Raw genomic sequence first — 13,211 nt, forward strand, 5'->3', positions numbered from 1 at the left:
TCAGGTGTGGCTTGAAGTCAGTTCAGGTGTGGCTTGAAGTCAGTCCAGGTGTGGCTTGAAGTCAGTTCAGGTGTGGCTTGAAGTCAGTTCAGGTGTGGCTTGAAGTCAGTTCAGGTGTGGCTTGAAGTCAGTCCAGGTGTGGCTTGAAGTCAGTTCAGGTGTGGCTTGAAGTCAGTTCAGGTGTGGCTTGAAGTCAGTCCAGGTGTGGCTTGAAGTCAGTCCAGGTGTGGCTTGAAGTCCATTTACCATTTAAGTCGGTTCAGGTGTGGCTTGAAGTCAGTTCAGGTGTGGCTTGAAGTCCATTTACCATTTAAGTCGGTTCAGGTGTGGCTTGAAGTCCATTTACCATTTAAGTCGGTTCAGGTGTGGCTTGAAGTCCATTTACCATTTAAGTTGGTTCAGGTGTGGCTTGAAGTCCATTTACCATTTAAGTCGGTTCAGGTGTGGCTTGAAGTCCATTTACCATTTAAGTCGGTCCAGGTGTGGCTTTAAGTCAGTTCAGGTGTCTTGAAGTCAGTTCAGCCTCAAATGTTTATAGAAAGCCAGTGTCAAACAGAATTATACAATTTTCTTAATTCAAATCGGATTAAAATCAGGTCACCCCAATCAAGGTCACTCAACGTGTTCTTCAGTCAGCAGCTGCTTATATCCTGCTGTCATCGCTCCCCTTTCGTGATCATTCTATGCTTTACATGACATTTACAAGCAGAATAATTAGTTGTGCCTCAGGATTTATAGATGCAATAGGGAGGTGTAGTGGTTACGTCATTGCCGTTTTTCTGTCCAACGCAATGTATTTCCCCATTGCCCATTTCTAAATCATCTCATTAACATTTGCATGGTGTACCTTTCTGTGCTTATTCATCTACAATCTATAGCTCAACATGAAAATCGTCGCAATTAATCATAAAAAAAAAATCGCCAAATTTTATTTCAACGAAAAATGCTTAAACAATAATGTTAGTGATAGAAGGGAATTCATTTTGTGCAAAAATGGAAAGCTTTTCAATTTACATACGGCAGAATTGTTACAATAGCCGATAATCCATTTTCCCAATGATAAATCCCTATACGGGTGGAACAACCAGTGACGTCAGACTACACCTCCCTATGTCAGTCACAGTAAGCCACTCTGCCCCTAGTGGCAGCTCACGGGCACGGCACTTTGCCATGGAGCTATGTGCTTCACACCAGTTGAGAAGCACAGCTTTAGGACACTGGAGGGGGGATTGGGCTCTTACTGTCCCCCAGCAGGTCGTCGGCCATCAGGCCGTCCTGGCGGTTGCCCAGGACGAAGGCCAGGAAGGAGAGGATGAGGGCGTCCATGATGCCCATGATGGCCAGGATGTAGGCCCAGCGCACCGAGCACGCCCCCAGGGTGTACTTATCCGTCTGCTCGCCACACATCCTCTTCACCTCGTCGCTGTCCCAGCCGTCTGGGTAGATCATACAGCCCAGGATCAGACATGTACCTGGTGGAGAGGGGGGGGGGGGAGAGAGAGAGAGAGAGGGAGAGAGAGGGAGAGGGAGAGAGAGAGAGAGAGGGAGAGAGAGAGGGAGAGAGGGAGAGAGAGAGAGAGAGAGAGAGAGAGAGAGAGAGAGAGAGAGAGAGAGAGAGAGAGAGAGAGAGAGAGAGAGAGAGAGAGAGAGAGAGAGAGAGAGAGAGAGAGAGAGAGAGAGAGAGAACATTTTCCATAATGGCAAAACGACTAAACAGTTCAAAAGCACACGGATAACACCTGAACACAACTGTAAGTAGGGAGGGATGCACCAATATGTCAACACACAGGTAATAGCACAACTGGTATTTTTCCTATTGTATTTTTCTTTTATAGCTGATATCTGGCAGACTTTTAGAATTCAGCATTTTTGTGCCTTTTTTACAATATGGTGCAAGTGTGCAGAGTGACCAACAGAATGGCAACTAACAAGGAATATTGAACCTGTTTTGTACCTGTGTTACTGAGATTCCTGCAACAATCTCTATCAGTACTGGCCAATATGGGTGTGGGGGGGAAATCGTCTGTTGGTATCGGCCAAAAAAAAACTAAAAAACTCAGATATTTACTTTTTAAATCAGAGCGTAGCCTCCAGTCGCCTACTTGGTAATCAATTTGTCTCTGAAGATTTAATACTCTAATAATGAAAGACTGCATTCATCCTCGCGTTGCTGTCTCACTGGTAAATCTCTACAGAGCTTAACTCAAAGACACAAAGGAGATCAAATAGACACTATATTTCCCCTCACAGCTGAACACCTTGGATGTTATTTTCTGTGGTGCAGTTAGCGGTAAATACTTGCTCCTTAATTGTTTTCCTCTCAACAGAAGTCCGGCTCCCACCCCCTTTTACTAACATTATAGATTTTATGTTTAGGTAATGCAAAAAATAATGCTTCTGAGTAAGTAAAATGAAATGATATGACATACCATTACCTAGAAGATCAAACATTTATTTCAGTCAATGTTCCTTTGCCCAGCTGTGATATGAAGCTAGCAAAGAGTAGTGATATACAGCTGTGATATGAAGCGGGTAAAGAATAGTGGTACATATACAGCTGTGATATGAAGCTAGCAAAGCGGTACATACAACTGTGATATGAAGCTAGCAAAGCGGTACATACAACTGTGATATGAAGCTAGCAAAGCTTAGTGGTACATATACAGCTGTGATATGAAGCTAGCAAAGCGGTACATATACAGCTGTGATATGAAGCTAGCAAAGCGGTACATACAACTGTGATATGAAGCTAGCAAAGCGGTACATACAACTGTGATATGAAGCTAGCAAAGCTTAGTGGTACATATACAGCTGTGATATGAAGCTAGCAAAGCGGTACATATACAGCTGTGATATGAAGCTAGCAAAGCGTAGCGGTACATATAGAGCTGTGATATGACGCTAGCAAAACATAGTGGTACATCTGGGGTTTCCAAGCTTTTTCCCCAGGTGACCTGATACTGAGGTGACACCAGCCTTTAACATATTGGGTGCCACGCCCCTTTGCCCAGATAACCCCTTGAGTGCCAGGGAGGTCGGGATATTTGCGAGCGCTTAAACTATATCTTAAATTATGGCTATGGGTCTAAAACACCCCTTGCTTATCAATGACTTGCTTACAGTCAACATGTACGAAACGGATTGTTTTTTCATTGGTACATTTCCGTTTTATACCGCTTTGAATACGAGTATAGTTTCGGAGAGTTCTAGTAATTTCAGAGAAATTCCGCGATAATAGCCCTTTAGTGGAATTTTTCGGCTGATTTATGAATAGTTTTCAAATAAACGCTAGATTATCGATAGTATATGTGTACTTATGCACGCTAGAGAAGCGGGCTGAAAAATCTATTATCCATGACCTGGTCAGTTCAGTTCAGTTCAGTTCAGTTCAGAGTTTTTATTTGCCACATGGAATCATACAATCATAGTTTCTTCATTACACAATCATAAATAGTCATTCCACGCACTAACGTCATACACGCACACACACCCACAGACACGTTGTGATTGCTATGAAAAAAACATCTGATTAACCCAATACTGGTAAAATAGAGTCCTTACCTCACATCAGATGTTACAAGATTAATCCAATTCCTGATCGCCATTCCAAATATCGATCGCGTTTATTGATCCAACGTTATACTCCGAAACAGATAATCGACGCTTCTTCCAGTCCCCTCAGTCAATGCAATAGTATCCAGATGCATGCCCCAGAAGTAAAACGTGGACCGGAGTTATTTTTTCGATGCACTTTTTCACCCAATCCAATCCAATGATGTGCATTACCATCCGGGAGACGATAGGGGGCGGTATTTGCCCTATTCGAGCTCAGAGCCATTCCCAATGAAAACGTCAGGCTGGATGGATGAAAAATGAATGGATATCGCTAATAAAAGAAATAACGATTAAATAACGAGAAAACTCGTCATTGGCACTCAACGCATGGCGAGTTAGGACGAGAAATCTCGTCGTTGGCACTCAAAGTGTTAAAGCACGAACATTCTGCCTTTCACATAGTCGGCTACTAATAATGTTTTTAAAACGGGGTACAAATGTCTGTACAGGCAAGCTGCAAGGATTTCACAATAAGTTCGGCACTATACTGTTGATTAAAACTGAATCAAACCATAAACAAGTTGACCTGTTGGATGTTAGATCCTAATGTGAAAAACTGTGATTTTATATGTCTGCACTTTATGTGCTCATTTTATGCCTGTTTTTTTTTCTGTTGTTGTTGTATGAAAGGTGCTAAAGTGTATTATTATTATTATTATTATTATTATTATTATTATTATTATTATTATTATTATTATTATTATTATTATTATTATTATTATTATTATTATTATTATTATTATTATTATTATTATTATACTGAACTGTTTGCACTTGGCAGTAATTTTTCCACCAAAAAATTATGACCAAATATTATTACTTTAATAGCATTATCATAGCAGGGGACTTGACTTGGGAGTCCTGACCCCAAGCTTGGGAAAGCTTGATATATTCCCTTATCTTAACACTCACCCAGAGCCGCCTACTGCATTGAGGGAGAGGGAGCTGACTGCACACCCCGATGCCTAACCATTAATAATGAAATTCATTTAGCATTTAGCTTCCTTTCCGTTGGATGCTTGCCAGAGGGAAAAGTGGGAGGGAGGGAGGGAGGGTGTGTGTGTGTGTGTGTGTGTGTGTGTGTGTGTGTGTGTGTGTGTGTGTGTGTGTGTGTGTGTGTGTGTGTGTGTGTGTGTGTGTGTGTGTGTGTGTGTGTGTGTGTGTGTGTGTGTGTGTGTGTGTGTGTGTGTGTGTGTGTGTGTGTGTGTGTGTGTGTGCGTGCGTGCGTGCGTGCGTGCGTGCGTGCGTGCGTGCGTGCGTGCGTGCGTGCGTGCGTGCGTGCGTGCGTGCGTGCGTGCGTGCGTGCGTGCGTGCGTGCGTGCGTGCGTGCGTGCGTGCGTGCGTGCGTGCGTGCGTGCGTGCGTGCGTGCGTGTGTGTGAGACTGTGTGTGAGACTGTGTGTGAAATGCATATCGTTAGCCTCATACGATAATTGCCTAAGTAATTCTTTGGCAAAATTGAGATTTCTGCCTAACTGTAATCTCCTCACACTGCTGCATCGCGCTGGCTTAGTGCCTATGTCCTCAGCCAATCAGAACGCTTGTTACGTTAAAAAAAAAACATCTGCTTAACTCACTCGTGTGACTTGTGCATTTTAACATTACATACACAGATGGCGATCGCATGACTTAGGCAAGTATAACAACTGCCTTAGTGTATGACATGACATGTATGTATGTACGAGGGAAAGAATGCCTAAGTCATGACATTTAGTTTAAAAGTCACCTTATTTTGTTACGCAATGGTTGTTGTGTTTTTGTATTTTTGCAAACTTGTTGATACACCTTGTGGAACTTATTTTCAAAATATTAATTAAAAACGTAGGCAATTATCGTATGAGGCTAATGATATGTGATGCAAAACACTTGGCCATATTTTGTGTTTGGCGGCACAGTATCTTATCATCTTTCAACCTTCTGAAAGTCTGTCGATCAAGTTAAGTAGTGGTGGACAGTAGGACACTCTGCTTTGTAATCTTTCCGGTGAATAATGACAAAACAAAAATAAATTGTTTGAATTTTGCTCCAAAACATATCTTAACCTTCTGTATTGTCGCAGTGAAAGGGTTAACCATTGTAGTGTGGTAGTGAAAGGGTTAACCGTCTGTAGTGTGGTAGTGAAAGGTTAACCTTCTGTAGTGTGGTAGTGAAAGGTTAACCGTCTGTAGTGTTAACCTGTAGTGAACAGTTTTAAGTACCTCGGAGTCCACATAACCGAGCACTTGACATGGACCGTAGTGAAGAAGGCACGGCAGTAGAGTGACAAGACTGGTTTCAAGGGAAATAAAGGAAATTACCAATCGGAAGCTCTCATTGGGATTGAGACACTGAAGCCCGGAAGACGAGGTCGAGCGAAAGAGTAGTGGAGGTGTATGGTGGGATGGGGAAGAAGGGAAGGAGGAGGCTGGGAATGCCGAAATATCGGATGTGTTGTGGTGGTCCTGTTGACGAGTGGAGTTCGGGCGCAGCTGGTTGTAGGACTTGCGGCTTGTGTGCACATGTTGACGAGTTGATGGTGTGTGATCAGCCGTATCCGAGCCCTGTTTCCCCGCAGGGTTTGAGGTCGGGAGCCGGAAGTAGGCGTAGGAGTGAACGAAGCCTGTCACCGCTTTCGGGCCCTAGTTCCCCCCAGGGTTCGACGTCGGGAGCCAGGGCGGGTAGTGCAAGCAAGTGCGACTCCGACAGGGATGGGAATGGCCGTGACGAAGGAGAGGGGATGGATAGCGATATGGAGTGTAGAGTAGGAGAGGAAAACGAGGGAGAAGGGTGGGAAAAGGTGGAGAAAAAGAGCAGGGAAAGTGGGGGGAAGGGGCATAAGAGGAAGAAAGAGAGGAAAGGTAGCACAAGTGGGTCAGATGTTGAGGGTAGAGGAAAGGATTTTACAGAAGGGTTGAATATAGTGGTGCGATTTGAGGGAGAAGATGGAGTTAGGGAAATAGAGCCGAGACAGCTGACAGACTTCATAAGAGAGCAGTTAGGAGAGGTAAGGTACGCAAAAGTGTTAGGGGATGGGAACTTGTTTATAGGGTGTGTACGTTTAGAGCAGGTAGAGAAGGTAAGGGAAATGAGGAGCATTTGCAAAGTTATTATATATAGAGTAGTGATAGTAGGGGAGAAAAGGGATGGTGGTTGCAAGGGGGTAATTACTGGAATTCCAATCAAGGTTAGTATAGAGCAGCTGGTAGGAGATTTGAGGAGTAATAGACGTAATGGGAAAGTTAAGAGTGCGGAAAGGATGAAGAGAGGAGCAGAGAAGGAGGAGACAGAGACGATAGTAATTCAGTTTGAAGATGAGGTTAGTCCGAAAGAGATAGTTATAGGGTATATCTGGTATATAGGGTTAGGGAGTTTGTGCCGAAACCTTTGAGGTGTTACAAGTGCCAAGAGTTTGGACATATAGCCAAGACATGTAGGAAGGAGCAGAGATGTGCTAGATGCAGTGGGGGGCATGACTATGGGAAATGTGAACAGGGAGTGGGGCCGATGTGTTGTAATTGTTGTGGGAAGCATAGTGTAGCGTATTGGGGTTGTGAGGCGATGAAACGAGATGTAGTGGTCCAGCAGGTGAGAAGGGAAGATAGGATATCATATGCAGAGGCAGCTAGGAAGGTAGGACAGGGAAAGCAAGATAAGGGACAGGGGTTTAGAGGAGGGAATTTGGCAGTAAGGGTAGTACAGGAGGATCAGGGAAAGCAAGATAGGGAACAGGGTTTTAGAAAAGGGCATTTGTCAGTAGAGGAAGTACAGGAGAAGAAAGAGAGGGTGTGGGGGGAGAAGTTGAGTGTAGTGGCCTTTGTGGCAGGAGTAGTAAATGCAACAGCTATGGTTAGCGGTAAAACAAATAGGATCAAGTTAATAGGTAAATTAGCAGTTCAACACATGGGTATGAAGGGGTTGACATGGGAAGATGTAGTAAGAGAGTTAGAGAAGGGGGTTGTGGGTGATCAAGTAAGAGAGTTAGAGAAGGGGGTTGTGAGTGATCAAGAAGGCCAGAGTCAGCCCACAGGAGGCAATGAGTGACTCATAGATTAGGTTTGGATAGGGTGGTGATGTTAGGGATGGGTTTTTTGTTTTGTGTGTTATGGGGTTTATTGGTTTTCTTTATTGTGTGTGTGTGTGTGTGTGTGTGTGTGTGTGTGTGTGTGTGTGTGTGTGTGTGTGTGTGTGTGTGTGTGTGTGTGTGTGTGTGTGTGTGTGTGTGTGTGTGTGTGTGTGTGTCTGTGAGTGTGCATGTGTGTTTGTATGTGTGCATGTGTGTTTGTATGTGTGCATGTGTGTTTGTATGTGTGCATGTGTGTTTGTATGTGTGTTTGTATGTGTGCATGTGTGTTTGTATGTGTGCATGTGTGTTTGTATGTGTGCATATGTGTGTTTGTATGTGTGCATGTGTGTTTGTATGTGTGCATGTGTGTTTGTATACATGTGCGCCTCCACTACCACTAAACCAACCAACGTGGTGTTTTACAAACGCTTTGTCACGGAACGTAGATCAGACCAAACTGTCTCGGTATTGCAGAGATCAAAGATGACTCAAGACTCAGCGATATCATATCAAACTTACCACGAAAATGTTGTCAGAAACATATTTTAGGTTCAACTTGCACTGAATATGTAATATATATGTTTTTGTAATTACGTACACATTGTACAATACGATACAATATGTAAATATATGACTTATAACATGCACTCACTGCCCAAAGGTTGACACCCAGAAACATTTGGAGCACAGCAAAATAGAAAGAAAGACAATGGAGGCAGAGGGAGAGGTCTCTGCAGATAAATACACCTCCACACATTTGTCGTGGGTCTTCAGTGATGATTGAGAGGGATTATGTTTGTATGAGTCTATACCAGGGGTTCTCAAACGTTTTTATACCACAACCCCATTTTATTTAGGATTCTTTTTGGCGACCCCACACTTAATGTATCGCGTAATTTCCATGTGGAATTAAGGAATATCAAAATAAAAGCACACGTTGTTGAACTTGATCATGCATATTTATTAGAAGATTTTATTACAGCACTATGTTATCAATACACATTTATAAAACGAGGCATATTTCTGCAAAATATGTTGCCAGAACAGTAAAAATTTAAAATAAAGAATTTTACTTGGCAATGCGCTGTCGCGACCCGTAGTTTGAGAACCGCTGGTCTATACATTTTTTTTTTCTTTTTCTCCGCCTGATTTTTTCTGTGCTTTCCCCCCCAATTTAGTCGTTATGCCAATTCCCCCCCTCCCCTACCTGGTCGTTGTGCGCATGTTCCCCCTACTGGTCGGTACAATGGAACCCTGAAGTCTACCACATGCTTCCTCCGACAGATGTGGAGACAGCCAGTGGCTCTCTTTTCACCTGGCAGCGAGGACTCTCATTGGTGAAGCGTAACGCGTGGGAGGTCACGCTGCCTTCACCACTTCCTGCCTTTCGCTGAGCAGGCGCCCAGACCTGACCTGTAGGTGTCGCTGTCCACAACGCCAGATTACCACCCACGGCTTCCCTAACTCAGCCAAACGAGTTAGTATGACGATCGGCCCAAGCCGCAGGGCAATGCTGACTCCGGGAGTCGAGACCACAGCCTCTTGCATTGGTGATGAGCGCAATCTCCGCTACGCCACCCGACCGCCCTATACATTGTTTTTCTAAGGATTATTCTACTCATTATACCGTTAAGAATTATAAGCATGAACAGGGGATTACGAAATTAGAATCCCAACGCACCTCATCTGAGAGGAACGCAGAAGAAAGGGGCGATCTGTTCAAGCAGTCCCCGCAGTGAGGGAGGGGCTACACAGAGTCTCATACACACAACCAGCACACTGCAGAAACACAGCCTCAAAGGCTTCAGTCTAGTTGGGGCAGCGCTGGCGAATCCACTCCTTATTTCACTCACTAAAAAGAATGACTCAGTGTCTTCAAAATAGACACTATACTGGTGTGTGTGCGTGTGGTGTGTGCATATATTGTGGCAGATCTCACCCCCCCTCTCTGTGGATATGTGAAGGATGGGAGATACTATTGCCACGGAAGGAGTAGAGACAATTAGGTAGCTGATTAGTACTGATAGAACAGTACTGATCTGGAGTGCGTGCCTGGACATTGTTTCCCTATTTTTAAGCCTTTGAATACCACGATCACAACACCAGAGGGAGCTCCACAAATCATGTTAAACCCAGATTCGGCTCAAACAAGGGACTAAACACGTTTCGCAATTATGCCACATCAATGTGGAACGCCCTACCCAAAGCTGTAAAGGAATGTGAATCACTACCCACTTTCAAAAACACTCTCAAAGAACACTTACGGGAGACTGCAGTTCGAAACTGGCCCCTACAAATGTCCTAACCCAGTTGTACAGTAAATTACCAAGTATGGCTTTGTCAGTATTCCAATGATGTACAGTGTACAGTGTGTCCCCCCCCCCCTACCCCCCCCCCCCCCCCCCCCCCACCTCCAATGTACATACCCCCACCAACCCACCCAACCCCACCCCACCTACCCAACCTCCTCCAATGTACAGTTTCTACGTCAAATATATATACACTCTTTTTCTGGACACTTTTTGTATCACAAACAGTACTGTATTTGCACATCTGGTATGTCATAAATGTATAGATGTAGCAGTACTGTCTATCTGTATGTCGTGTGTGTCATATATGTTATGATGAATTGAAAATGGGGGACCCTGATATAAACAAGACGAAAGTCTTTCTCTGGTCTGCATCCCCTTAACAATTGTATGTATTGAGCTGTACTGTACTGTACCCATTCTGCAATCTGTTAATAAACTTTTCAATCAATCAATCAATAGAACACACCTGCTCATCATTAGTCCACCCACATCTCACGTGCACACGCCCAGACCCACATACTACATAGCCACTAGGTTAGTCAGGAGTAAGTTGAGCGGAGGTGAGGTTGGAGTTGTTGTTATTGAGAGAGAGAGATAGTTGTATTCAGAGTTGTGAAGGCGAGTATGTGTTCTTTGTGTACTGACCCTGGACCGGACGACTACCCTGAGTATTGAAAAATCCCTTTTTCTATCGGCGAGCCTGTTTTGTGTTTTTGACCCTCGGACTGAATCACGACCATTCTTTTGCCTTTTACAACTGGATTCTGCCTTTAATTCAATAAATACTTGTATTGATTGATATTGCTCTTGTGTGGACATTTGAATTTGTTTGTATTTGAACCGTGGTGAGTCTGAACCCCACCAGGCTTGTCACAATATACTATTACAATTTGTATATATACTGTATATATATATATATTTATTATTATTATTATTTTATAAATATAGTATTTTCACCCTCCTCCTAAGTTTAGTACTTTGGGGATGGTCCCTTGAGGACACAGGGGCATTAAATTGATTGAGGGTTGAATTTACAGCCCAATCATTTAGCTGCTGAAGCAGGCACAAGCAGGGCCGCAGCGCGAGTCTTTATCAAGTACAAGAGTTATAGTGTTATTAGCTCTTCATCCAACGCTCTCAACTGGAAAGAAACAGCTTCCGCCTTCGCTCAAGGTTATGCACACTCTTATTCCTGTCAAATGTGTGTGTGTGTGTGTGTGTGTGTGTGTGTGTGTGTGTGTGTGTGTGTGTGTGTGTGTGCGTGTGTGTGTGTGGTCACTGGAATACAGTGATGTGGTTACGATTACAGATGGGTAAGCTGTAGGGCTGTAACAAATAGTTCGAAGCTTCGAAGCTTCATTCATAACGTTGACATTCGAATTCTAAATCAACATTCAAATTTGTTTATATATTTTTTATTATTATTATGTGTCTTCATTCTGTTTAAACCAATGGGTTTTTTCTTCACAGTTTCAGATAAAGATTAGGCTACACTAATATTATAGTATTATACTATTATAGTATATGACTCGTCATAAACATTTTAATAAAACATTTATCATAAATGATGTAGCCTATCTGCATCCGCTTGGCGCTCCATCAAGACGTCACCATCACTTTCGTATCAACCGTGCCCTTATTGGATTATTTATGTTGACGAAACTGACGAGTTATATTCATTAAAGAAAGTTGATTTAATAAAAAAAGAAAAAAGACTCATTTAATCAGATGAATCACTTTATTCAAATTGAGGATTTAGTTTGAGGATTTATTTATTTAATTTTTTATGATAATGTGACGACAGACATTCAAAGAAAAATTACATTCGGTACAGCCCTATTAAGCTGTTACTTATATGCAGTCCACAGCAACAACAATAATCACCAAAAAACATTATATACGTTTCCCCCAAAAAAGGATCGTATCCAATAATTTACTGTAACTGGCATCAATCGAATGATGCTTACTAAAATCTATAATATGAATTTTAATGGCCTAAACTAAAGGTTAGAGAAGTGGGTTTATGACCAGAAAGTCACTGGTTCGATCCCCGGACTGGCAGGAAAATATCTGGGCGGGGATCTGAATGAATAACTCTCTCCCGTCCCTCGAGTCGATACCAACCGCTGAAGCATCCCTTGAGCAAGGCATTTAACCCCCAACTGCTCCAGTGGAGTTGCTCAGTGGCCAACAGTGTCAGACTGTAGTTGTACTGGTCAGCTCCTAGTGGTCAACAGTGTCAGGCTGTGGTTGTACTGGGCAGCTCCTAGTGGCCAACAGTGTCAGACTGTGGTTGTACTGGGCAGCTCCTAGTGGTCAACAGTGTCAGACTGTGGTTGTACTGGACAGCTCCTAGTGGTCAACAGTGTCAGACTGTGGTTGTACTGGACAGCTCCTAGTGGTCAACAGTGTCAGACTGTGGTTGTACTGGGAAGATCCTAGTGGTCAACAGTGTCAGACTGTGGTTGTACTGGGCAGCTCCTAGTGGTCAACAGTGTCAGACTGTGGTTGTACTGGGCAGCTCCTAGTGGTCAACAGTGTCAGACTGTGGTTGTACTGGCAGCTCCTAGTGGTCAACAGTGTCAGACTGTGGTTGTACTGGACAGCTCCTAGTGGTCAACAGTGCCAAACTGTGGTTGTACTGGACAGCTCCTAGTGATCAACAGTGTCAGACTGTGGTTGTACTGGGCAGCTCCTAGTGGTCAACAGTGTCAGACTGTGGTTGTACTGGGCAGCTCCTAGTGGTCAACAGTGTCAGACTGTGGTTGTACTGGGCAGCTCCTAGTGGTCAACAGTGTCAGACTGTGGTTGTACTGGACAGCTCCTAGTGGTCAACAGTGTCAGACTGTGGTTGTACTGGGCAGCTCCTAGTGGTCAACAGTGTCAGACTGTGGTTGTACTGGACAGCTCCTAGTGGTCAACAGTGTCAGACTGTGGTTGTAATGGGCAGCTCCTAGTGGTCAACAGTGTCAGACTGTGGTTGTACTGGACAGCTCCTAGTGGTCAACAGTGTCAGACTGTGGTTGTATTGGGCAGCTCCTAGTGGTCAATAGTGTCAGACTGTGGTTGTACTGGGCAGCTCCTAGTGGTCAGGTTAGTTTATTAGGACAAGTGCATGACAGTAAGGTTAGTTAGGGTTAGATTTCTTAAAAAAAAAAAAATCAGATAATGGTTGAAGAAGTGTCTTTAGTCGACGGCGAAAGATTGGACGGGTTTCGGCTGTCCTAACTGGGGTGGGTAGTT

General features: G+C 43.7%; 1 protein-coding gene across 1 annotated transcript in view; it reads right to left on the reverse strand.

Moving 5' to 3' along the window:
- Positions 1 to 1,209: 1,209 nt before the first annotated feature.
- Positions 1,210 to 13,211, reverse strand: part of lhfpl3 (LHFPL tetraspan subfamily member 3) — a gene marked incomplete at both ends in the record, with an annotated part of 79,083 nt that continues 67,081 nt past the window's right edge. The window contains one exon of the mRNA XM_084331042.1: positions 1,210 to 1,472. Within this exon, the coding sequence (XP_084187168.1) occupies positions 1,210 to 1,472 (263 nt within the window). The remainder of the gene's footprint in view (positions 1,473 to 13,211) is intronic.

Source organism: Notolepis coatsorum, assembly GCF_963971535.1.
Source record: "Notolepis coatsorum genome assembly, chromosome: 15".
NCBI classification, from domain to species: domain Eukaryota; kingdom Metazoa; phylum Chordata; class Actinopteri; order Aulopiformes; family Paralepididae; genus Notolepis; species Notolepis coatsorum.